General features: G+C 35.5%; 1 protein-coding gene across 2 annotated transcripts; it reads left to right on the plus strand.

Annotated features, from left to right (window-relative positions):
• On the plus strand, window positions 1–27778 carry LOC145992535 (sodium channel protein Nach-like). 2 transcript variants are annotated; one of them, XM_083128891.1, is made up of 9 exons: window positions 1–186; window positions 4554–4668; window positions 5608–5741; window positions 13364–13460; window positions 16980–17283; window positions 18233–18286; window positions 19683–19782; window positions 23972–24063; window positions 26917–27778. In XM_083128891.1, exons 1-9 carry the CDS (start codon window positions 59–61, stop codon window positions 27036–27038), a joined length of 1146 nt encoding a protein of 381 aa, XP_082985017.1. In that variant the 5' UTR covers window positions 1–58; the 3' UTR covers window positions 27039–27778. The 2 variants fall into 2 exon arrangements, with proteins under 2 accessions (XP_082985017.1, XP_082985021.1); XM_083128895.1 differs by lacking the exon at window positions 23972–24063.

Genomic DNA, 27778 nt, shown 5'->3' on the forward strand with positions numbered 1-27778 from the left:
AACATGGATTCTAGTTTTCATTGTCTCTGTGACATCTGCTGGTTGGTTTTCTTTTCTGATGTGGAATGAATATAATACAAGAGTTTCTGCTTTAGAGGTTGACACTGACTATTTATCCTGGAATGTCACTCTTCCTGCTGTCACTTTATGTCCCCTGGTGGCCCCACCACCTGAGTACGGTTCCAGGTTTGTGTTTCAGTGTTCATTTATGTTATGTTGTAGTCTTAACTTAATTTCCTGATCAGAAATGAACCTGAATTCCCTTATTTACAAGGCAACAGCATTACCACTATGCAATGGAGCCTTGCCTGGGATTCAAACTCGGAATCTTTGGTAGTAACATTTTGAGACAAACACTCAGTGTACTTAGATACTGCAATTGTGCTGTCAATATGGTTGAGATGTTTCAACAACTATTCACTAGTGAAAGAATAGGTAAAATACTAGAAACATTTGGACAGAGTATAAAATGGACTTATTTCCTTTATCAATGTTATGACAATAAAGTTAATATATTGTCATATTAAAATTTGAAATGGTTAGGCTAAGTTCAGAGTTCCACATTTGTGCAATAATAATTATAATTTTGGTCATATGATTACTCCAAATGTGTCTAATGCAATTAAATGTGTCTGAAATTACTATTTGAACTAATTTTAATAAATATGATGTTTAAAAACGTCAATTTGTACAGAGTGTCCGAAAAGTCACGCAACCCGGTGTTTACGGCCGTATAACGGAATAGCAAAACGGAATGAGAAGAAACGCTTTCTGCCAAGAGAATGCCCTGTATATTGGGAAAATTTAGAGAGACAAACATATGTAAGAACATCCATGTTTTAATAACAAATAAGCAAAGTGTTGCCAAAGGCGGAAAAAAAATATTTGCAAATCGTGTGTATTGATGCACAGAACTCATTGAGGTAAATTATTGCAACATTGCACAATACCAACGAACAATTTGGATGGCCATCTAATGAATTTGACAGAAAAAGAACTTTGACGAAGTTTCAAAAACATTGCAGAAGGGAATAAATGGGCTGTTCCAAAAATCGATGTTTTCACAATATTACGCAGGACACTGGCAACACTGTTGTTGTCACGTGTCACTAACAGATGTGTTTCACCTCAGGCTATCACACTAAGGCACTTTTAACGACAAAGGAGAAAGTTGGTTATTCTCGAACATATGCAATAAATTACATACACCTTGCAACCCTGAAATGTGGGTATCCCTAAATGCATCTCTTACGCAAGAATATGACGATGTTTGGATATATTCATCAACAATAAACACTATTTCCTGTGTAGAATATGGCATTTTGAAAACACACACAAGATGTCAGCATAAGTAGACACAATCTGGAATGCCATTCGCGACAAACAGCAACCACTTAAGGCACAGAACACATAACAATTGATACACGTTCTTCTATACCCACATTTCAGGGTTGCAAGGTGTATGTAATTTATTGCATATGTTCGAGAATAACCAACTTTCTCCTTTGTCGTTAAAAGTGCCTTAGTGTGATAGCCTGAGGTGAAACACATCTGTTAGTGACATGTGACAGCAACAGTGTTGCCAGTGTCCTGCGTAATATTGTGAAAACATCGATTTTTGGAACAGCCCATTTATTCCCTTCTGCAATGTTTTTGAAACTTCGTCAAAGTTCTTTTTCTGTCAAATTCATTAGATGGCCATCCAAATTGTTCGTTGGTATTGTGCAATGTTGCAATAATTTACCTCAATGAGTTCTGTGCATCAATACACACGATTTGCAAATATTTTTTTTCCGCCTTTGGCAACACTTTGCTTATTTGTTATTAAAACATGGATGTTCTTACATATGTTTGTCTCTCTAAATTTTCCCAATATACAGGGCATTCTCTTGGCAGAAAGCGTTTCTTCTCATTCCGTTTTGCTATTCCGTTATACGGCCGTAAACACCGGGTTGCGTGACTTTTCGGACACTCTGTATATTAATACAAAATTATCAAATTGTGCAATATTTTGAATTCATATTTATAACAGTTATTTTTGACTGATAATATCGATTCTGCAACAAAGAATTACGCTGTGCTGCAGTGAAATCGCACCAGAAGTGCTTTTGCGAGTGTCTGCTGACTGGATTACGCGACTGGAGTTAGGCATTCAACAAGACGGTCAGCATATTGAACACATCATTCAGCCGTCCAGTGTCAACTTTGGATGCCAATAACACCTACACCATAACGGTTATGTGAAATCTGATTCCAGAAATGAATTCCTGGCACAATCTTAATGTGTTTTGATACCCCACATGACCCCATTCCCATTTAAAAAAATGGACGGCAATTCAAAATTGCAGCCATTGTTGTGTTGTGCCCCAAAAGGTATTCAAATGTTTCATTTTCCTTACAACTTTTGAAATAATAGGCTGTACTGCGACTTTTGGACCACCCTGTACATTGCAAAATAGCTGTAACAGAGCAAATATGTACATTACTTCACAAACATCAAGGCCGTTTAGCACTTAGTGACAGAAATATAAAACTAAAACAATTGGAGATGACAAATGCTAAAAAATCTTTCTGGAACTCATCACTCTGATACTAGTGGTCTGTGACAGTGGGAAAAAAATCTCATGATGGAATAAGGATAAGTACAAATGTAGCAATTTGTGATGGCTTTTTATTTGTACAATTATTTATGTATTTAAAAAATTATACTTTACAAGTTAATCTTAGTTTGTTTAAACTATATAAAGGCATTTTTTCTCATAACTAAATCTTGAAAGAACTTTGATAATGGCATACTTAAAAAAAGATTTGGAACTTGTGGAATAACCCAAAGATATATGAAAAGTGGCAAGTTTAATTTGAAGCAGGGAATTGTTATCTGCTTTCATCTGTATTGTCAAGCAAGCATACAAGTAATGCAATACCTCAAATGAATGTTTTGAAGAATAAGACATAAAGTGATACAAATATCTTCTACATTTTGGATGTGATTGAACCAAATGTGGAGTTTTGAAAATTGAAGGATGGAAGCCATCTTGTAAGGTACAATAAGATACTATTTATTTCATCCATGAATCTTTTATTTGCATATACAGGCAGTGTTATATGACATGTCAGTTTGTTTACAATATCATAAACAATGCACTATAATAAAACAATGAAATACAATTTATGGTTACAGTAAAATATAGTAAAATTATAATACAATAATATGATGTCAATACAATACATGGTAACTGTGGAATATAATAAAATATTATTGAGTACAACATAATGTAATAAAACTCTGCAATGAAAATGTTACCTTTTACCAGGAACCACACCATGTTTGGAACCTCTGATGCACATTGAGATGCCTCAATATCAGTATAGTATAATGTGGTTTATGTTTTACGATACCTATTTTTATTTTAATAAGATATAAATTAGCGAAAGTTGTGAAGAAAAATACACACATACGCATACATTATTGCAGGCTTAAATATTCATCAATTGAGTAGAAGCAGTGTTCCAGCATGTATTTGTACAGATCTTTCTTAAAAGCTTTGCAGGTTTCAATGTTTTTTATGTGGTTTGGAAGGTTGTTATACAAGAGAGTCCCTGAGTACTTAGGTCCTCTTTATAGGACTGTAGTGTGAACAGGTATTAGTAAGTTATTTCTATTTCTTGTGTTGTAATTGTGTATGTCATGGTGGCACCTAAACAAATCATAGAAGTTTGCTTTTACACAAGCATGAGAGTGGCAGAAAACCTAGATCCCTGAACAGCTTCCTACATGGTTCCTCTGGTCTTGCCCCCATCATGATTCGTAGAAATCCTGGATGAAGAAATTGACATATTGAGTATACACAAATTAGATCTGATGCATGCAAAAATATAAGAAAAAGACTTATTCTTCTTCAAGAGGGAATTTCAAAGAAACATTTTCTTTATTTAAATTACATTTATATGGTCTTGTTAACCAATGCATAATTTGATGTTGTAACTTTTGTTTTTTCTTTGTTTTATCAATATATTTTGCATAAAAATACTTATAACTGTTTCAGCATAAAATAAATGCTATTCCTTAGGTAAGCTGGTATTTCCTTTGTAGCATATGTCTGTAGCTTCCTACTGTGTTAACACATTAATTTGAATTCTGATTGGTTACTATCACACACCAGACAGGTATATATGTAAAATGATGTGCCGGTCAGGACTTCAGATTTAACCGAGGGCATTTACCAAGGTGATTAGTGAGATAGATTAAAAGAATTGGTTTACCACGCTGTCTTCTCTATTTACTCTGTCTCGCGGCTCATTTTTCGTATTAATGTACCATTATGATGTGTTCTTACCTGCTTTAAAATCATGATAAAGGAAGATACAAAAACATTTAGACTAAAGCTCTTTAATGATAGGGATATGATACTCTCGAATTATTGATATTCTATTAATTTTTTTGAAATTATTTTTTAATCTTGATTTTTTTAATCCTGATTTTAATTAAGTAATCTTTTTGTATGTGGCATATTCTCACATTTAAAACAATGTTTGTTTGTATTGTATTGCAGAGGTACCGATTTCTTTATGTTCGTAGAACAGTTAATGTATCCGGATTACTATTCTCGACAACGCTGTGACCATCCTAGATGTCCAAAAGAGATTAATATGAGACATTTGTATCAGGTAAGAATACTTGCTTAGAGCATTCAAAATCTCTGGACTCGCAGTTTTAAAAATTACTACTAGGGTATTTGAGTATTTCAGTAGGGAGTGGTATAACCTTGTTGTACTAGTTTCTGTTATTTTTAGAACTGTTTAGTAGTTACCATCTTTTGTGTGAGTTGCAAGTCAATGGCTTTTAAGGAGCAGATTGCTTCGTTAGAAGAATGTTTCAAGTGTTAATTTTATATAAGGTGTGCAGAGAAGTGGAGATGTCTATTTTTCAATGGTCCAACAACAGGTAAAATTTCTGTGAATGATCTTGTACACTATAAATGGTCTGCTCAGTTGTTAGCATATGCAGATGATGTAGACTTAGAGATCTGTAGGAAGACAAAGACGAAGATGGAGGATAACTTTGAGATGGACCTGAAGAAAATTGGTAAGGAATTTATTTTTTAATGTTTCGAGTTCCCTTATGGAAATTTTCATTACCTTACTTTAAAATAACGAGTAGGGTATGTGTTATTTAATGTTTGTGTGTTTTCTGTATCACATATATCATTCAATCAGAATAATAAACATGTCATTATTATTTTATTTTTTTTACTGTTGCTAGCCGAATTTTAAAATCTGTGCCAATATGGTAGTCAACCATATATTAGAATGTATTGCATAGTAATTCATGGTGTTACCAGTAGAGTCTGCAAGAATTAATTACTTTGCATCCAATCTTGTATTAATTAATAAATTAAATGTTTTAAGATCATATTTCAAAATGTGTATTTTTATCTTAGTTAGATTCTCACAGCTTTCTTACACCATATTTGCCAGAAAAAGCTGGCTCCAGAGAAAAAGGGGCTGGTGTGTGAATTAGTTTGTTCTTTCTGCCCCCTGTGTATAATAGTTATTTTATGAATTAAGAATGACTGCATTTCCTTATAAATTTAATTTCTTTTGCAGGACATATGGAACTGCTCAAGCAGGTTGTTTGTACAATGCGTACTGGATGGAATAGACTTAAACTGCTGCGAGATGTTTGACTACATCTTAACAGAAGTTGGCCCTTGTTTAACCTTCAACTCTATTCAGACAAGGTAAGCAGAAGTAACTCTCAGATTGTTACAAATGGTGTCTTATTTTAGGATGAATATTCATGAGTGAAAAACAGAGGTGTCTGCTCCTTGATAAATGCCTTCTTTGCTATAAAATATTTGAACTTTTCTATTTTTTGTCTTCAGCCCTCATGCACATCCTTGGTTCATCATTCATCTTCATATTTATGATTAACTTCTAATGTATGGGAGCCTCTCCAGATGGAAACTTTTCAAGCGTACAATTTTGAAACTTGCTCATTTTCAAGGTGTGTGTGACTTAATCGCGTTATGTATATTAAAAGTATATATAAAAATATATCATAAAATACTTACGTTTCGTGAGTACTTATCTGTTTTACGAAAGAACGATGTTCGGGATCCAACTGTTCCCTTCTTCAGGTTCTCATTCTAGGCCAGATGTTTTAATATTTCAAACTTGGCACAAAAATACAAAAAAAAATTATAACTCGAGAACTAATTGTCATAGAGATGATTTCCCTCCCTGAAATAGCAGAGCTTTTAGCAAAGGTGAAATTTATACACTACCTCCCAATAATGAAAGTTAAAGTAAGGAGAAGAAGATTTTTTTTATTTTAATTGGTTTTCAACATGCTCCTGTTGCCACTACAGTAGACCAAAGTGAATGAAAAGAATGTAGTATGTAGCAGTTGTACATTCCTACAACAATGCAAAGTTTCTCTGACAATGGGCTGATATCTCTTAGAGAAATGAATAAGAACAATGTATAAGAGTGTCAGTGTTGTCAGTTTACGGAAAGAATTTCCGAAATTTCACTTGTAGTGTCGGCCATATAGACGCTGCTTGAACCAAATTTACAGGGAAGCACAACAAAAGGTCACTCTTTTAGGGTAGTAATTTGTGATTGTTGAACTTCCTTAATCCTTGCACAGCTGTTACATGATATGGCTTTAAATCTAAACTTTGGCACATCCAACTGGTGATGTGTGTCTGTTTCACCAATGTACATGTTGACTTCTTTACACTTAGCATAATCCTTCAGTGGATGTTCTCTAGAGCTTTCAGCATGCAAACTGAAGGGGGTCTTTGTTTTGTAGTGTTGTGTACAGACCCATAGTTTTCGCCACTGGTCCTCTACTTGGAAACTTGTTCAGGAACATCTTGCAGGTTTCTTTAATTAAACCTGTTCACATGTATGCTTCCACAATCCCCATTTTTTCCTCTACTAAGTATGGTTTACAGAAACTTCAACGTGACTGCAGTGCTAAGAACAGTAAAGTAAAGTAAAGTAAAGTGTTCCCCTGTGCTAAGTACCACGCCATGAAGGCGTATAGGGGGTGTGGGGGTAACGCCCCACACTTTCTTGATCCGGTCATGAGTGGGGGTGATGTGATCAGCATCACGCCCCTGACCACCTTTACCCCCCAGGGTTTCCCCCAGGTACCCATGTTATTCGACGCTGGGTGGGCAGTGCTAAGAACAGACTGTTGATTACTTGTTCTCTCACTTCATGTGATATAAGTGCCACAAAATAACATTCAGATAGCAAATAGGGCACTTTTCCTGTATACCAGTAAGTGTATTTTTATTATTATTATATTTGTAACTGTTTAACTGTATTATTTGTATTTACACTATGCTACTGACCTGGACTAGTTTTTCATGCAACGCTCTTTGTAATCATCATCATCCTTCGTCTTTTCCTGCCTCTGACTGGGTTGGCATAGAAGTCAAGCCTCTCCATTAACTTCTGGTCTTTCACAACTCCTCTCTTTCCACTGTGTTCCAATCTTGGTCTCCCCTGTGACCTTGTTCCCATTCCTTGTACATTGTATTCTCTTGCTGGCAGTTTTACTGCACCCGTCCACTTAATGTGTCTGAACCATCTCATCTGTGTCTGATCTATTGTGTCCTGAAGGTTCACCACCCCCACTAATAATATACTCTCTGTGATCAGAAGTATCCGGACACCCACCTGAAAATGAAGTACAAGTTTGTGTGATGTTTGGCTTATGAACAGCTGCTCAGCCATGGAAACCAAGTTGCCGCACCTCGCACCGAACAGTCATGGTGCTTGGAGTAGATCCTGATGCAGTTTGGAATTCCTGTGTGATGGTGGCGATGGATGATTGACGATTACGCTGTACGACCCTCTTCAACATTCGACGGTCTCTGGCGGTCAACATGGGAGGTCGGCCTGCATGCTTTTGGGTTGTACACATCCCTTCATGTTTCCACTTCACTATAACATCGGAAACAGTAGGCCTAGGGATGTTTAGGAGGGTGGAAATCTCCCGGCACAGAATTCTTACACAAGTGGCAACCACCTAACCACATGGAAAGTCCGTGAGTTCCTCAGACCGTCCCATACTGCTGTCTCGCGCTGTCTGCAGACTATACTGAGATCACTGACCATGTGTTCCATGCAGTAGATGGTAGTACTCTGTTGCCCAAACACACGTTTCACGGTGTGTCTGGATACTTTTGATCACACAGACATGGGCGTCCGCAGGATTTTTTCCAGGGAGGGGCAAGGAAGGTATTTTTTTTCCAGGGGGGGCCAACATGGCATATTTTCCCCAGTAATAGTGTTCATCCTTCAAAAAACATTGCTTAAATTTGAATTTATCATGTTCGTGCAATAAGTAACGCACATTATTGTGGCTGAAATTAAATTATATGTGTAAAATATGTAATTTTTGGTTGACTTTCGTTTTCCAGGGGGGGCCACGGCCCCCCCTTGCCCCCCTTTCCGGACGCCCATGCACACAGAGTATAATAACAACACTGACAGCCTGGTAAGATTTAAATCACCTCACATATTGAAGAATTGATGGTACATGTCTTAGTCATACCTTATTTTTTAGTAAATTATAGTGATGGACTGATATGAAATTTTGGCCGATACTGATAAAGTACAAATATAAAATGTATGGATACAATCTTATATAAAATTCCAAAAGGTTCATCGACCTCTTTAATAAATGTTACCAGATGAATCAAGCTTTAGCAATGCAAAAGAATCTGCATATTTAAACATTTACTTAAAAAAAAAAGTACGAAATGGAGATTACATATTTAGACCCATAAAAATTATAACAAAATGGCACAATATTGCACTAAATTGTAAGATATGCTTGTAATAACCGTAGACTACAAGATAAATAAATCAGGATAGAACCTGGGTCCTTGGAAGACTGTAAGAATATTCTAACAAGGTACCAAAACAACCTCTGACCTCCTGACAATTAATTGGTAAAATTACCAATATGCCTATATCTTTATTTCTCTTGTACTTTACGGTTATTACAAGCATAAAAACACAGTTTTTCGTTGTGACGTTTCAGGAGAACACTTGCTCCCTTCATCAGACATTTATTTTTAGTTTGATTAAAGATACAGTTATAACAATGGTTAAGAATTTTTAACAAAAGAGAATCATGATGGTTACGGTAAACGTGGTTTAAAATTACTTATGTGAAATTAAGAAAATTTCGCACATCCGCATTGCACAGTTTAATGGTTAAATCCTATTAATTTTGAAGATCCACTGTCTTCATTCACAAAAGGTTACGGCGTTTGAAGCGGATGATAGCATGGGTTTCCTTTCCTGTCAAGGAAACCCATGCTATCATCCAACGGAAACCAGCACTGATCCTGGACAGTAGACAGGCACACCGAACTTGGCACCCTGTCCTCAGAAAGATCCCAACCTGAAAAAGAAAAGATGCGGTACACATACTCAACCCCCAACCGGCAACGCCACCTGACAACAGGAAGCAGACGATGCAAACCAGGATGCACACGCCAGCATCGCCAAATGGGAGAAATCGCAACTACCACCACCCGGGAACAAACAATGCAGTGACACGGTACCATCTCCGCTTCAAACACCGCACCCTTTTGTGAATGAAGACAGTGGATCTTCGAAATTAATAGGATTTAACCATTAAACTGTGCAAGGTGGAAGTGTGAAATTTTCTAAATTTCACATAAGTAAAAAGAGAATCAGTTATACAAAGGATGTTGTCAATGTTACATTATTGTAATATAGCAACTTAACTGTGAAACGAACAGTCTGTTTTATTTATATTTCATATAAAAAAATCATTAAATTAGGCACATACAGGAGATGTACTATGTAGATTTTTCAGCGAAAAATGCAGGCTTGACCAGGACTCGAACCCGGGTCTGGAAATCCGTGCCATTGCTCTACCACTGAGCTACCGAGGCAGCATGGCTTCACCTGATTTTTTGCTGTCGCTGTTTTACCTGTGTGGAATCGTCGCTAGTGCTACAACTTAACCCCCTCCTGCCCTCCCTGTCTTTCTGCCAATGCCCATGCTCTGGATATAAATTGAAAGAAATGAGACTTTTTTCTCTGTTTTCCTAAGTAAATGTGTTTTCCATAGTTTCATAATTAAATGTTAAAATTTCATATATAAAAAAATTACACACATTTTTTAAAAAAAATTACAAATCCCAAATATCATCAGGCAATTCAAAATCATCATTGCTTTCACAGAGTTTCTTGATGTTTTCCGTTACATTAAATTTTAAGATGGTGGCTTACTCCACTTGTGAAAAAGAAATCTCCATAGTGGGTCTATGTTACCATTTTATTATTTAATTTATTCCAGTGTTCTTCTGCAATGAACGAAGCTTCCCAGATATTCGAATCTATGTTTCCCATCACTCTTTTTAAAACTCTTCTCTTTTTAATAATATGCTTCTCCTGGATGATGTGAGCTGACAAACCTGTTCTGGGGTTTAAATTTATAATATCCAAATTGTGTTCATGCCATCTTATTACCATTTTCCTTGTTGTTTGTCCTACATAATCCTTTGAACATGAACAATTTATATTATATATTCCTGTGGTTTCCACATCTGGCACACATTTTTTTTTATTTTTGTATTCATTAAATGAACATTACATACTTCTTGGTGATCTAAAAACAATTTTGAAATTACATTTTTTTGAATGAATCCCTTGTGAAATGAAATACGAACAAATTTCTTTTCAACAGATTTCTAATCTTTGTCTGCTTTTCTATTTTCCTTTAGTTTTCTTGTGACTTGTTTTTTTGCCTGCTGATACCAATAGAGAACCTATTAATCTGCTCCATCCAGGGGTGCCCACAGGGGGATTTCATGACGCGCCTGCGTCATGGGAATTTTGGGGGGCACAAAATTTTATACCAATTCTATATATCTTCACACAAAAATGGGGGGGGGGGGATTGCATCGTTTGACTTGTTACTGATTTTTAGTTTTTCTTGTATGTACGCAATGCTTGCATTATAGAATTATTTTCCTGTAGTTTACGGTTATTACAAGCATAAGAAAACAGTTTTTCTTTGTGATGTTTCAGGAGAACACACGCTCCTTTCATCAGAATGGATGAATCATCTGTTCGTATTCCATCAGAATAAACCAAATCAAAAAACAAGTCGCAAGAAAACTAAAGGAAAAGAGAAATACAGACAAAGATGAAAAATCTGTTGAAAATAAATTTGTGTGCATTCCATTCCACAAGGGATTCTCACATAAAATTGCAAAAATTTTTAGAAGTTTTAATTTCAAAATTGTTTTTAAATCACCAAGAAGTTTGGAATGTACATTTAATGAATTCAAAATGAGAAACTCTCTACCAGATGTGGAAACCACAGGAATATATAATATAAGTTGTTCATGTTCAAAGGATTATGTGGGACAAACAGCAAGGACAATGGCAATAAGATGGCACGAACACGATTTGGACATTATAAATCTAAACCCAAGAACAGGTTTGTCAACTCATATCATCGAAGAGAAGCATTTGATTAAAAAGAGTAGGGTTTTAAAAAGATTAACGGAAAACACAGAGTTGAATGTCTGGGAAGCTTCATTCATTGCAGAAGAACACTGGAATAAATTAAATAATGAAAATGGTAACATAGATCCAGTATGGAGTTTTCTTTTTCACAAATGGAGTAAGCCACCATCTTTAAAATTTATAAATTAACAGAAAACATCAAGAGAGTTTGTGAAAACAATGATGAATTTGAATTACCTGATGATATTTGGGATTCATAATTAAAAAAAAAAAATCTGAAATAAAAATGAAACAGACTGCTTCTTTTCACAGTTAAGTTGCTATATTACAACAATGTAACATTGACAACATCCATTATATAACAGATTATTTTTGTTTAAAAAATTACTAACCATTGTTATAACTGTATCTTTAGTCAAAATGAAAATAAATGTCTGATGAAAGGAGCGTGTGTTCTCCTGAAACGTCACAAAGAAAAACTGTTTTTTTATGCTTGTAATTACTTATTTTTAGTTTTGGTTATTATGTTTAGTTTTTCTACCTACCTGTGGGTGATCATGACGATAGGGTTGAAATGAAACACCACCTCTTGTGGCTTTAGAATCGGTTTGGATGGAGGGGGGAAGGGCGTGGTATTCGCATTAATAATGCAAGGTTAGTCGAGCAGACAAACTGTGCAGAATAAGGTTGACGAACAGTGGCAGTGAGCCTAAACATATATTGCTTAAATATGTCTGTAATATACAGTGACACAACTACAGGGGGGTCATTGCTCCCCAAACCTTCGACAGAAGTCAATTCTAGGGTAGCAAAGGGGGCACAGAGGAGCAATTACCCCTTCGATTTCAAATTTTATGCAAATAAAAATTCATTTTGTAAAATTTTCTTCCTTGCTTCGCTCGCGTTATCTGCTTTTCTCATTTTCATCAAGTTCAGAGCTGTAGCTAGGGGAGGCGGGAGTCGGCCATGGCATTGAATGATCTAAAAGAAAGTTGTAAAAGAGAGAATGCCATGGCGTCCAGTGAAATTATTTGCACCCTATTAAATCAATATTGTTTTCAATTGCAAAAATTTGATCTAAAAAATGTTCTTGCTCGCTTCGCTTGCATTCTGCTTTTTTTGTGTAATGTAATGTACTTAAATAATATGTGTTGTATATTTGTATTAAGTGAGCTTTGAATATGTACACAATTTAGTGTTAACTTGTTGCATATGTATTTTCTATTTTATGTCGCTCCATGTTGCATATGTGTAAAACATATGCTGTACATGAAAGTTACACATGTATCTTCGAAATACATTTATCATTCATTTTCTGCCTTTCAAAAATACAGTTTGTCCCCTTGATTTCCATTATTAGTTAATGTGAAATTGATGGTGTTGAAAAAATATTTCAAATCGTTGTTCCAAACAAATGCTTTAGCATCGACTTCTACCCCCTTTTGCGTAATTTATGAGGATAATAACGTCTTTGATACTACGACTACTGGTAGTAGTAGTAGTAATAATAAAAATAAAAATAATGAAGCCATTATTAATGTTATTGTTATTATTATTGGTACATTTATCCTGGTACTCCCCCCCCCCATACCTCTGGTATTATATATTTCCACAAATTTTGTCTGACAAAAATAATTTGAGTAATTAATTTGGCATAAACGGGGGGAGGGGAATGTTCTGCCTTTTTGGGGGAGTGCATCATGTGCCTTGGGGGGATGGGCACCCCTGGCCCCATCCCTAGTCAATTATAGTCACTAGGACTGTATTATTATGAGGACCATTATGTGATTATTATTGAAGTGATGCCATGTATATATTTTTGCAGGGACGATCTAGAAAAGTTTCCTGTGGATCCAAGTAAAACAACAGTTAGGTTAGAACTCAAATTACCTTCACGTGAAATCAGCAACATTGAATATAAGGTATGTCAAACATTTTCAGAAACTTTCAGTTACTACTTCATATCAGTTCCTACATGCAGGGTTCCCACACACCTGGAAAACCTGGAAAACCTGGAAATCTCAGGGAATTTGAAAAAAATACAAATCTCAGGGAAATCTCAGGGAAAATCTTGTAATTGATTAATGGTTCCCAATTACTCAAAACTGAGGGATTATAATATGCTCCTGTCTGTGGATAGTCCAAGCTGTTGTAGCATTTCTCTTTCAGCAAGGAACATATCTATTTGTTTGTCTGTTTCTTGTTTTTAAATGTGATTCCAGGGCTGGTGACCAAGTGTATACCCTCATAAATTTTGCGATTTTTAAAATTTAATTAACCGATTTCGATCTTTTACATGACGTAAAATATATTTCAAGATGTGGAAAACGCATAATAAAGATAACCTGATGTGTAAAGTTAACCAGTGTTCATCTGATTTCCTTCATTTGAGAGTAGTTTTAAGTTTTTTCTTCCTTCTTTTTTTACAAAATAGTAAAAAAAGTGGAGTGTCCTGTTTAGGGAAATATTTATTTTCTGCCATCTTTTGTGTACAATATTGTTGATTGTGTATTTACTGCATTTAGAACAGAATTTTAAATATTTACTTTCTAGTGCCATATATGAATTATGTACTGTTCATAAATACTTGTTCATATTTTAAGTTTTTGATCATGTTCAACTATTGTTATAGTCTTGACATGACATGCGAATTTTTACAGCCTCAATAGCTCACATATGTGTAAAATGGAATTACTTGTAGAACCAGCAGATCTACATCAATATCATGTAGTGAAATAGTTTTCTCAACAGATATGCCAGAATGACATATTTGACAATGTTCCAAACCCCCAAACCTATGTTCCCATTTCTTCATGACTCCCTAGAAAGTGTTGTTAGAGATGTAATGGGGAGATTCATAAAAAGTGACATCTTGGACAACGCAAAAAATAGTTTTAAATTAATGCAAATTGATGTCAGGAATTCTGACAACTTGATTCCTTTGACAAAGATTGATATTGGAATTGGTGCCAAAGCTGCTTTGGAAGCTAAAGAGGTGAATGAAAAGAAGAAGCTTATGTTTTTTACTAGCTGTAGAATTTTTTTGCAACCAACAACAGAGAAGATTGTGGAACGTAGTCCCCTTAAGTTCAGGTTGGTGAGAGCCGCCAGTTGTTTAGTTCCGAAGCAAATGACTCAGTTTCCAAAGCGATGTGCTCAGTGCATGGAAGACGTCATACAGGAACTTCTCAGGAGAAAGAGAAAGAAGGCTGTAACTGGTGATAAAGTAATTCGCCAGTTTAAGACATTGTTGCACAATGTCAGTAGTGAAAAGGAATTGAAAAAGTTTTGTAACTTTTCAATCAAAACTGATGCACTAGATTCTTTTTTTACAAGTGTCATGAAGGGCAAGGATGACTTCTCTGAGTTATGGAGCACTGTTAAGTTCGTTTTGATTTTATCACATGATATTGCATATGTGGAAAGTGGGTTTTCTGTAAATAAGCAGGGTTTAATAGAAAACTTGAAAGAAGTTTCGGCAAGTTTATGATGCAGTGAAAGTGGTAGGAGCAGTGTAGTGTGTATGTAGAAGTAAGCAAAGATATGATCCAGAGTGTTACAGGTGCACGTATTAGATACGAAGAAGCATTGCAGAAGATGAGAAAGAAATGTGATCACAAAGAAAACAAAAGGAAAGAAATGAAACGTAAAGCAAGTGACATCTGTGCTTTACAAGCCAAACAACAAAAGATGCAAGAAGAAGCAAAGGCTATTGCAGAACAATTAAAAAAAACTTGAAGCTTCTGAGAAGTAAAGTTTCTTAATTTGCTGTATTCGACATTAAGTACATTTCTTGTTTTATATTTCAGTCTCAATAACTTATTATTCCTTTTTAAATTGCTACTAATAATTGTCACTTCATTTTTATATGTTTTAAAAATTCCAATAATTTGTTTGTCTTAACTATTATTGTAAGCATTACAGATTAATTGATATTGTATCCATTTATAAACATCTATGAAAGTGTGAAAATATTTCAATGTTCTAAATCAGATATGTTAGAAATTGTTTCAGAGTTGTTTAAAGTTCTAGAAAACTGGTCATCTTTGTTCTTAATTACATGCAAAGAAGTGTAATTTTATTTTATTATTGAACTAGTTTTGTTATTTGCATCAGAAAACAACAGTAATAAAGAAGGTGAGGATGGTATGGCTATGAGGGGAAATGGAGGAGGCCATTGTAAAATTATAGTAGTCATTTACTGTGCATTCAATACTCTGGAAAAAATATGAGGATTCTGGAAAACTCAGGGAAATCTCAGGGAAAATGGATTTGGAGTTTGCGTGGGAACCCTGTACATGAATCTAATGGCCTAGAAGTGTTTTACATATACTGCAAATGTTGGCAGTCAGATTTAACACACATATAGGCTGTTTTTGATGGTCATTTCCAAAAGTAAATCTAATACCTCTCAATTAATTCTTCACTCAGTGTACTGAAACTTGAACTATGTAACAACCTGTGCCAATCTATGTGAATTAATCATTTTGAATTAAAAATGGTTACTCGATATTTTCTTTTTTTTAATGTGTAATATCATCGAAGTATATGCTATTCAAAACTGATAGTATTTTATTTTTATCACATGTGCTTCAGAAATGGCAATCAGGTTTCCACCATTGGGTTAGGAAACCATATCCCTCACTTCCAAAGAAAAGATCTCATATTTCTGTGCTCGTATTTCAACCCTGAAGCTGGGCCTCCCCCAATGGCATAGTGGTAAGGTTGTCAAAGGGTCCCGAGTTTGATACCTGGTGGGGGCACATAGTAGTTTGAATCTCACTTTAAATTGTAGGTCCAGTCCCAATTAGCCAATTTGTACATTAAAATGGACTTAAAGAATTAGTTTTTAATCTATTACATTGTACTTCCAGTAGTACGTAACAGTGCTGATAATGCCTTTGCATTATATTTACAAAGTAAGTGTGGGACAGAGTAATTGATACTCTATCTTTATCAGCCAGTGTATCAACAATCTGATATATATATATATATATATATATATATATATATATATATATATATATATATATATATATATATATATATATATTAAGCTTGTATTTAGTGCACAGTTCTACCATTTTAATATTATTTGTATGGATACCAATACCATTTTTACTGTGAAGAATTTGCACACTTTCGAGATTTTTGAGTTTACACTTTCAATTTCTATGTTTACACAAGAGGTTGGTATGAGATCATACCTATGTGGGACTTCCGTAACAATAACATTTGTGTTTTGTATACTTTCGAAGCACTTTGTAGCACTGGTATCACATTTTTTTTGTTCTGGTTACTTGGTTACTGGTTACTTGGGATATCAGATTGACATAATATTGCCAACAGTAAGATTTATATTAGTACGTATTAATTGTAGAAGTCCTACAGTTGTGCTGATATGTATTTATGTTTTTGTCTCGTATGTTTTCAACTTTCAGTACTATGTTCATGACAAGTCAGATGTCCCTTTATGGTTCTCGGACATTAAGCATAATCTTTGTGGCTCCCAAAAGCTATTCGTTCCATTTGAAGATAAGGAAATGACGTACGATATTGAAGAAATTGCAAGCCAGGATGACTTGAGGGAACTCCCAGTAGAATCACGAAAATGCCGTTTCCATGATGAAAACAAAGGCATATCAGCATACAAGTACTACAGCTATAGTGCTTGTTTGGTGCAGTGTCAGTCGAAGGAGATGTTGAGATTGTGCAACTGTGTCTGGCATTTAATGGGAAATACAAGTAAGTGCATGGATATTATGAAGATTAACATGAATTAATGACAGAACAGTATAATTAATGTTAGTACCGGGCAGTCGCAATTAAAGTTACCATACTCGGAGCCCTCTGGGGCCTGTTCAAAGCAACGGGTTGTGCTGAAACTTGTGATAGAGGAAGTGAATGCTGACAAAAAAAGTAGTTCAAATTTTCATCACCAGGTCGAAATGTGGTCTCGAAATAAATTTTGAGATATTTGCATCCTTAATGCCAATCTGAATTTTTGTAACACTGTTTCTCAGGATGGAATATCTAATTTATTCTAATTGCAGTCATTTGTTTAACTGTCGACTCTTTATTATTGAAGGGAAATTTTGGTGAGTTGTTATTACATGTTTGTACTATGAGATGGGGCCATAATTATTAATTAGTGGGACTGGCAGTATACACCCAATTTCCTCAGTTACACAAAATTTACAATGTTTGCAAATAAATTACAGGATTTTTTTCAGCATGTAGTGACGAGGGTTTCATGTCATCGAAGTATGGTCTTTTGTCATGATTAGCAGAAATTTTAAGCCATTTGCCTCTATATGTCTGATCTAAAGCCAGTTCAATATCATTAAAGACCTTATCTTGAAAAAATTAACTTCTGTAGAAAGCATTTGTAGAAACCACTAACCATTACTGTATAGTTTGTTATTCTAGTATATCATCAAATTCAATGTACATGAATGAACAAAAAACAGAACTAAGATATCGTAAACTATTTTGGACATGTGACATGTTAAATGTCGGCATGTGGTGCTGGTCCACATTAGGGACCAAGTGCTCCTCAAAGGAGTATTCATTGATGGTCCACATTGTTTTCCGGCAGTTCACAAGGGGTTAAATATCCTGATTTGTTAATTGTTACATAAACATGCTCATTTTGTGTGTAATAATTACAACATTCTTTTTATTATTGTTTCAGATGGGCAAAAAGTGTGTGGCATAAGTGAATATGAATGTTTCATAACCCACTTTGGTATGTATTTCACTATTGAGGTTGTTTCTTTTGGAAACAAGGGAGAAATTTAGGTTGTAATGGAATTCCAACATGCAGTTTTACCAGACAAGACTAATTTAATTGCTAATTGCAAATAATATAATGGAACAAAATGTACAAGAATGAATTCAAATTAAAAGCACAAAAAAATATTTACTTGTGCACTTGTAACACATACTTACTCTTTTCGATTTTCTAATATTATGTCGGTCCATTTTCTGCCTCTACAGGCTAGTCACAATGAAGAGGATAAATGATTTAGATGAAATTGATGAGGCGACACTCAGAAGGTAATGCCCATGCCCAGGTCAGAGTTCAAAACCATAACCATTGGTTGTTAGATTGTGAGTATTATTCGATGCACTTCACACAGATACAGCATAGCACATTCTGACATTTTCTGTGTTACACATGCATAAATATTCAGTTGAGTTCCCATGTTTACAAATTTAAATATAAAAAATATAAATATAAATTAATTTTAAAATGTCATGAAAATGCCCCTGAACCAGTGTTGAGGTTCTATTTATAACTTTGCAAAATTATATGCATATCAAATTGAGTGTGAATCATTCATAAGTGCCTCTCGCAGATCAGCTACGTAATGCATAACTAGACTGCAATATAAGATTTCTGAGATTAAATAAACAATTCATACATAAGGTTGATTTTTCTATCTTAAAAATAACAATTACGTCTCTTGTAGCTTTCTGTTACATTTTTCTGATAATCTTGACATGGTCTTAAAGGTGACTTCAAATGTCTATAAGGCTCATACTTCCAATAAGGTTCACTGGAATTTAACCCATAAAGATAAAAGTAATTACAATTTTAATACCAAGAAGAACACACAGACACATATATTTGAATAATAAAAAGATTTGGTTTCAGTTAAACTCACAAACATAATAAATGTGAAAATTAATTATGACACGAATTGATAGCTTGGTCGACTACAAAACAAACAGTGTGTGCACATTTATGAAATTAAAATACCTCGTATTGATAAAACACCAAATATGGGTAGAGTCATTGGTATGGTTTGGTGGATCATATCAATTTGGACATTAGCAATCACTGATATACAGATTGCATGCACTATTTAGATTATCATCACTATGGATGTTTATTCATGGATTCAGCTATGTAATAAATATATGTTGGTTGAAATTAATGTTGTTTTCAGGAGTTTTAATAAAGCTGAATTAAACTGTGTATTTATTCATTTATTTTTCATAAATATTTTCAAGTAATTCTTTAATTTGGTTGCAAGTTCCACATTCCATTAAAGATGTCATAATTAATTTTCCTGTTGTTTTGTGGGGCATTCATTTCCATTACATCATATTGCAAGTAATCTACCCTTTATTTTCAGTATATTTTAGTAAAGAACTAGGGAGATCTGGTAGATGTTCCTGTGAGGAATCATGTTCGGATTCATTTCATCAGTTCAACCATAAGTGGGTTAGCAATGGGTAAGAAAATAGTTTTCTTTTCACTTAAAGGTAAATGCAGTGTATAGTAATTCTAAAAGAAATCGTACTGAAACTGTACCACTGTATATTTAAGCATATTTAATAGACCTGAGATTTGCAAGACACTTTTACAAATTTGTTGGAAATTGTACAGAATGCACAATGTTATTTAATGTTTTTGCCATCACTGTGTGATGAAAGTGAATTTGGGGATTATTAAAGGACAATTATTTTAATATTTTAAGTATCTCTTATGTGCACATATGAATATTTTTTAGAAAAACTTTAGTGTGGTGATGGAGTGTAGTTGCAATGGAATGCTTACATGTGTACTATTAACATTTATAAATATTCTGAACAATTTTAACAGTAGAAAACTTCTTACGTCACGTGCTGGCAACATATTTGTTAAAACATTAAAATAACACACAAACAGCACGATGAAAAAAAACACTTAGTTCTTCCGAGCTTTCGACTACTTCACGGAGTCATCTTCAGGGCTGGTCGAGGGAAGACTGAGTGGACGCGGTTGTAGTTCCATGTTATTTTAGTGTTTTTAACAAATTTTAACTAGTACAATATTCAAGTTGTGGTACTGGCCCAACGTTAGTAAAAGTACTTAAAGTTACAAAACTCATGGCTCAATGTGAGCTCAAACCTGGATGTTCAGCATTCTGTTCGACTGCTCCATTGCATCTCCTCCAATTCGCAATTGATTTACTTTTTTGAAAAATGTAGCACATTTTTCAACGTCTTTGTTTTTCAGTACCTGTAACCATCAGTGACATATTCTCCATGTTACTGCATTTTACGGCCAGTAAACCAACTTGTCTTATCTATTTTATTTTTTTTATTTAGCTTTAATACATGGAAAATTATTTATTATATGAAGGGCTCGATGCAAGAAGGAGCTAACCCTCAAAAAGTTTTTTCGAGATATTAGAATTTGAAAGTTTGAAAAAATCCATAAATCTGAATATTGTTTGTATTGTCGTATATTTGATTTCAAAAGCATGTCTGAAGTTTCCAGTTTACATGGACACATTCAATTGTGGTACTATTATTGTAAAGATGATTAAATTAGTTGTTTTTTCAGTTCATTATTTCCCATTGTTGGTTAGATCCTTATTGCATCACAATCTTTGGTGTCAGTTTTGTGGAATAACATCAAACAGGAATGTATAACCATTATATTGTGAACAAAAAAATATACATAAGAATGAAAAATCAAAGTTATTTTTGTAGGGAGAAAAAATGACATACACGTTTAATTCATATGCAGTGTCAGCCGAAATATTCTCAGCACTGACACCAAATAGTGGCAAATGATGCAGGTTGCACAAACTATTCTGAATTCAACTGATCCAGGCCCTCCTAATGTATCAGTCATCAAGTCCATCGAGAATTTCTGCACTCCCCTCGCCAGCTACTTCCGTCGGAACAAGGCTGAGATAAAAATTATGGTATATTGGAGGAATCCATTCCAACAGGGACATTATGTCTGAATATTTCCGGACATCTATGGGAATCTGTTCCTTGTACTTGCATGGCAAATCACCTAGGGGTACCTCTGGCAGTGGACGACCTCTTTTCTTTAGGGTGCACCTAGTCCATACTGGCGCTTCTTTCTGGTATGAATAACTCACATGCAAAATATGGGGAGTAGCAGATTCCATCATGAACACCACAGCCTCTTGAAACTTGAGCAGCTCCTTACCATCTGTGGTGTTTTTCTTGGTAATTGATGCCATAAGTGGTGTGAGATCCTTGAAGTCGGTTTGCTGCGTGCGTGTTACATGAAATTTCTTCTTTCTGTTTGCACTGCTGATCACATCTGCTCATTCATCTGTTGTATACACGATGGGATGATGCCTCCTTGCGTACAGCTCTATGCGACCAAAATCACGATCACAGGGCAGTTGTGTGTGTCCAACGACTGGGAAATGATGAAAAACTTTCTTAAATCATCCACAGCGAACCAGGGCATCGTATAAGCCAATCAAGGTCCAATTTTTATTTTGCCCTTTGGCAATTGTCACTAATAATATGAAGTTCTTTACCATGCACATGATTTCCCATTATGTAGTTCAATAGGCAACTGGAAATCTCTGAGGAACTGCGCTTCGCTGTATTTTCACTCCACAGAAACATGAAGCCAATGTCCAAGCCACAATCATGAACTGCGAAATTGTAACTCCAAAGTTTTGTTTTGTAGAAAGCAGGACCAACCGTTGTTAATTTTGGAGTTGGGTGGGTCTTTTGTAAATCAACACAGATGACATGATTTTTAGTAGTATTTGAAGAAGCAAGCAGTGAGAGATAGGTGAGTTTTTCCTTAGCGGCTAGCCAAGTCCTAGAATGTGTGAAAAATGAACTCTGCATCCCACTTAATTTTGTTCCAGTATTTCTTTGGACAAGTACATGGCTCGCTTATCTTTCTGGCTGAAACAACGTCCTTTGTGTGCCCGGATCTGTACTGCTCCCCTTTATTTCTTCTTCTCATACGTTTCACTTTCTCCCAGTTATCTTGGTCGCATCGTCCATTTCTGGCTGGAGGATGTTTCACAGGAGATCGCTCTGTCGTCCTTGTGATGTGAAGGTCATTCTGAAATGGATCAGAGTAACGAATTTATTTGAAAATGTAAACTAGCACGAAGCAATAACAGTCCAATCCATTGGACAAACAGAAATTTCCGAAACACATCATTTTTCCAAATAACAAAACAATTCTGATCATTTATCTTCACATTATTTCTACAATACCTATCCTGTTGATTGATTGATTGATTTATTTTTTTAAGTCTACTTTATGCACAGTAAGGCTAATCGGGACTGGACCTACAGTTTAAAGTGGAATCCTAAACCACTATGTGCCTCCACCGGGAATTGCACTCGGGATCCCTTGATTACAAGGCGACGACGCTACCACTGCACCATCTGGGAGGCCACCTTTCCTATTCTATACAATTTATCGCAATGTCCTTGATGGTATGTTGTCAGAATTTGTCATTAATAGGGAACCATGTATGTGTGTCATGTCGATTTCTTCGTGATTAATCATTTCAGCAATATGGTGCTAACCTACATTCATTATGTTAGCAGCAGTTGTCATCAGAATAAGTTCATGATTTTACTGTACCAACTTGCAAGAGGCCTGACGAATGCATAGTGAGCTGATTTGCACATTAACATGCACATCACGACGCACACTTACCAACAGTTTTAACCGTGCCCTAGTCTGAGACAATAAGGTGTTAACCAACATTTTCAAAAAATACAAAAAATAAAAACTTCTTTCTTACCTCAGAGTCGGTGCTTTCGCTGCTCGACACTCCACGCACATAGTCTGGGTCATCAAAGCTGTTGTCACCGCACAGAGGGCCATTTTCCTAATCAGAATCGCAAATATATGAGGAAGTGCTCTCCAGACCTTCCTCGTTATCCGACATTTTCCTGTGGCTTGACACCTTGTTGCACAGAACTTTCTGTTCGTACGTTCCTTTCGAAGAAGGGTACCACGTCATTGCGTGCAAATGTGACACAACACCAGCTCCACCGCTTGGTGAATGCAGCAGACGTTCATGCCGCACGTACTGCACGGTGTCTTTCCATTTTGACGGAAGTGAGGGTTAGCTCCTTATTGCACCGAGCCCTTCATATATTACACAATCGTTTAAACCAGAATTTAAAGAAACTATTATGAAACCAGTACAGAACGAACGAAGAACACAAACAGTTTGTGTGTGTTTGTTTTGTTAAGTTGAGAGTTCACGTTCCTGCCGCTTAGAGATACTCACATCATTTAGAGTGCTTTTAAGCACAAGATCACCAGACCTTACACCGTGTGACTTCTTTTTTGTGGAGGTTCATCAAAGACTGACACAAGACATTCGTCCCACTGATGCCATTCAATATAGTACAACGAGCTTATCATTGCAGCGATAGACACTCAGGCCCATGTTGATGCCAGTGTGGCAAGAACTTGACAATTGTGTCAATGTGTGCCCTGTCACCCATGGTGCACATATTTGTAGGTGTAAAAAAAAAAAAAAGCTCGTTCATTCTGGGCTGGTTTCGTGTAGTTTACTTGTAATAAATTTTTGTAACCCCTCAATTATTTCTGAAAAACCTGGTATATTCAGTTCACCTTTCTTCCCTTGAAAAGAAAATATGTATTTTATTTCAACAGTGACGATGATGGGAAAAGGTTAATTTTTGTCTTCAAGAGGCCTCTGCACAGGCTCAGAAGGAAGGTTATACGTGGCAGACTCGACACTGTTGGTAAGCTTTCTTGATTTTATTGAACTTCATTAAGAGGTGACACTATCCATCAATTTCAGTTCATCATTATCAACATTTTGTCAACTAACTTTAATTATGACATTAAAAAACTTCTTAAGCCGCGTGCCAGCAAATTCACATAAAATAAAATTTCACATAAAAAGCACGATACAAGTTTGTCCAAGTTTACGACTTCATTTCAGAGTCATCATCGGGGCTGGTCAAGAGGTAAAAAAAAGGTAAAGTGCTCCCCTGTGCTTAGCACCACGCCATGAAGGCGTATAGGGGGTGTGGGGGTAACGCCCCACACTTTCTTGATCCGGTCGTGACTGGGGGTGATGTGATCAGCATCATGCCCCTGACCGCCTTTACCCGCCAGGGTTTCCCCCAGGTACCCAATGTTATTCGACGCTGGGTGGGTGCCGGGGCCGCTTCCAACGTTAGAAAAGTTCAAGAGACGGTGAATAAGACACATCGTGATTCCGATGACTTTGCATGAGCAATTAATTATATAGAGAGATAGCTGAGTACATTTCTAAAAGCTATATCTTCACCCCTAATAGATATTTGCTAAAGGCAGTGGCATCGCATGTGGGTCACATGCGGGTGTTCACAATTTATACTGAATGCAGATTTACTCCTCTTCCTTATAATTCCATCCTTAATTGAAAAAGTGAGAATAACAGTTCAACTTATTTTCAACAATTTACCCCAAAAATCACACTATATTTGAAGTAATAAAATATTTTTTTATACAATTAACACCTTCTTAATTATGTTATTTATAATTAGTAATGGCTAGTCCAAACTAATTAGTATAACATGCAATCTTAGGTATGTACAACGCAAGACTACCATACTTCGCAATCTACTTTTTATTACACGGACCAGATGTTAACCAACAACATTCATTCAGCATTGAAAGCACGTGCATCATAATGTATTATGTGTATGTAAGATATTTGGGTATTATACAGAATGCCCCCCACCCACAATAACTCACTTGCGATGTCAATGTAACATTGCTCACATTCCTTCCTTCTCCCATGTTTTGTATGTCTCCTCCTAGCATAATTTTGCCATGGTTCCGAGAGATTGATTTTTGACTATTTAAAGCAACGGTTCCCAAACATCTTCGCTTCACGATGCCCATAGTGTTTCAAGATTTTTTCGGTGGCGAATGTAGGCGTATACAACACTTGCAACGCTCAGTAACTTGTAAACTATTTAGGCCATAAGGTCCCATGCTATTCTGACTATAGTTACTGGGAAAATGCACGTTGAATTGATGTAAATATAGTCGGCACTTTCCTTTGCAATTTAAGTTGGTGAGAGTTAATTTCTTGGCATGAAAGACATACTAAAAAAAGTTGCACAGTCTGAATGAGCATTAGATGCACATGTGCAAATCATATAAACCTCGAAAGATATTATGTAACTTCTTCAGTATAGTTTCTAAAAAAAAAGCGCTTGTCACTCTTTTGTGCATTTTACCACTGCCAGGTTTAGCGAAGTTTGCAACTATGTAACACAGATTTTTTTGAGTCCCCCTTGACACGCCTTGTATGTGTTTAATGTAAATGTAAAGTATTGTCGCTTACATCAGTGTTCGCACAGTGAAGTGAACATCTTCGGGATATAGTAACCAACAGCCCCTTAGCTGTCAGTTTTATGCAACATGCACAGCAATTGTGTTTAAAGCCCTCCGATGAACACCGTGGAAGTCAGTGTTACCAACTATCTAGAGTTGGTTATCAGATGTGTGGGTGCATTTAATATGTACATAATTTAAAACATACGCATGAGTGTTCATGTTCTCGTGCGAACATTATCAGGTGACGTGCCTGCCTGAAGGCAATGCATATCTAAAATAAAAAGCAATAACCTTACAACACATATAATAGAAATTTTACTGTATTTCTCGTGAAAGTTCTGAGTGAATCTTTGAGAGAGAGGCATGGATGTTTCATTGTGTCCATTCTTTCATTACTTCATAATTCATCTTCCTAATAGACATTTATCAACAAAGAAAGGCAATACAATAACTAAAGTACAAAGTAATCACCTTACAAAATACACAGTAATAATGTACATATATTTTTACTGTACAAGGTGATTCAAAATTCAGGTTATATAGGGATTTATAGTATATATTCAATGTGTGCACCTTGAACATCAATGCCTATGTGCACACAACAGTACCAAAGTACAGACAGGCATAAGAAGAAACCTCAGTGAGGATGATCCTACCCGTCGCCTACAATTCTGTGAGTGGGCACACGACCGCATCAATGAGAACTCTATGGGCATCCCCGATGGCACAGTGGTAGCGTCATTGTCCCAGGTTTGATACCTGCTGGAGGCACATAGTGGTTCGGATCCCACTTTAAACTGTAGATGCAGGCCTGATTAGCCTTACTGTGCATAAAGTGGACTTAAAGCACCAAATTAACCAACCAATGAGAACCCTGACTTTTTCATCTACTGTTTTGTTCAGCAACAATGCGTTATTCTTTCTTAATGGGAAGTTAACAAACAAAACTGCTGTAGCTGCAACCACATCCACCCTTTTGTCTTTTGTCAGCATCTTCCTTCACTCACATTGATCTGAAACGAGACAAGGAAAACTTCCTATGTAACCTCACTCAGTCATTTATATGAATCTTTGAGACACATGAAATTCGTCAGAATATTGAGAAAGAATGAAACAGTCAATGATGTATTGCGATTAAGATCTTGCAGGAAAAATAGTGTGTTTATTACTACCGACAATTACATCAATATATATTCTGTAATGTACTTATATAAAATCAAATCACATACATGAATATTAGTCATAATTTTTCATTTCAGTATCTCTTGGAGGTCTTGTTGGCCTCTTCGTTGGGGCAAGCATGTTGAGTATTGTTGAATTTATGTATTACGTCCTTCTCAGAATGGTGTGCTGTGAGCAGCGGAAGAAGCAATCAACATAAAAAGTGTACTCTTGCACATTTCTTGTTGTTACAATCACGTTACCTGTAAGAAATTATTAACGTAGTGTGACATATTTGGCACAATGCAAAAATGAGTCCTGAAGATGTGTGTTCTTTTGAGTTTTCGTTAATTTACTTCATCAGTATCTGAATTGGTGTCGGCTCAGCCCTAATTATTACTAATATAAGTCTTTATTTTGTGTGGTTCACCTTTTGTATTACTTAACCGCAAGAAATCAACACACAAATACTTTTACAATAAGTTGTACAATTTGGCTAAATGTAGAATCATGAAAATAAATCCTTAATTATTGTACTTAGAAAGTTTTTAAGCTAATCACTAACACCATTTGTGCTAGCTCTATAGGATGTCTGCAAAATCATGTTGCTTATTGATGAATTATGTGATTTAATTACATGTACTAATAAAGGGAATTTATGATGTATATCATGTAAGTGTTTACATACTTTTCGTCTGTGTTTATTCTTTGTTTATGCAGTTACTGAAATGGTAGTGTAAATTATATTTTTCCCTCTAGATCTACGAGTTGTAGCATTTTCTAAAACACACAATAAAATCTAGATGATGATGATGATACAACTCATAAATAAGACTTACATTTTTTTTTTTTTTATATTTGAACACTTGGCAATGTGCCTTTGTCCAGTCAAAAATATTAGAACACGCATGTCTTATTCATTGTATGAATAAGACACAATCAGGATATCAGTCCGGAAAT

The sequence above is a fragment of the Lepisma saccharinum genome, chromosome 1, assembly GCF_977018435.1.
Source record: "Lepisma saccharinum chromosome 1, izLepSacc3.1, whole genome shotgun sequence".
In the NCBI taxonomy this organism is placed as follows: domain Eukaryota; kingdom Metazoa; phylum Arthropoda; class Insecta; order Zygentoma; family Lepismatidae; genus Lepisma; species Lepisma saccharinum.

Excerpts from the sequence above, each read along its gene's own strand:
- LOC145992535 (XM_083128891.1), top strand. The coding sequence starts at position 59 with ATGTGGAATGAATATAATACAAGAGTTTCTGCTTTAGAGGTTGACACT. Across the intron at positions 187-4,553 it reads CCACCTGAGTACGGTTCCAG|AGGTACCGATTTCTTTATGT; the intron begins GTTTGTGTTTCA and ends ATTGTATTGCAG. Across the intron at positions 13,461-16,979 it reads TCAGCAACATTGAATATAAG|TACTATGTTCATGACAAGTC; the intron begins GTATGTCAAACA and ends TTCAACTTTCAG.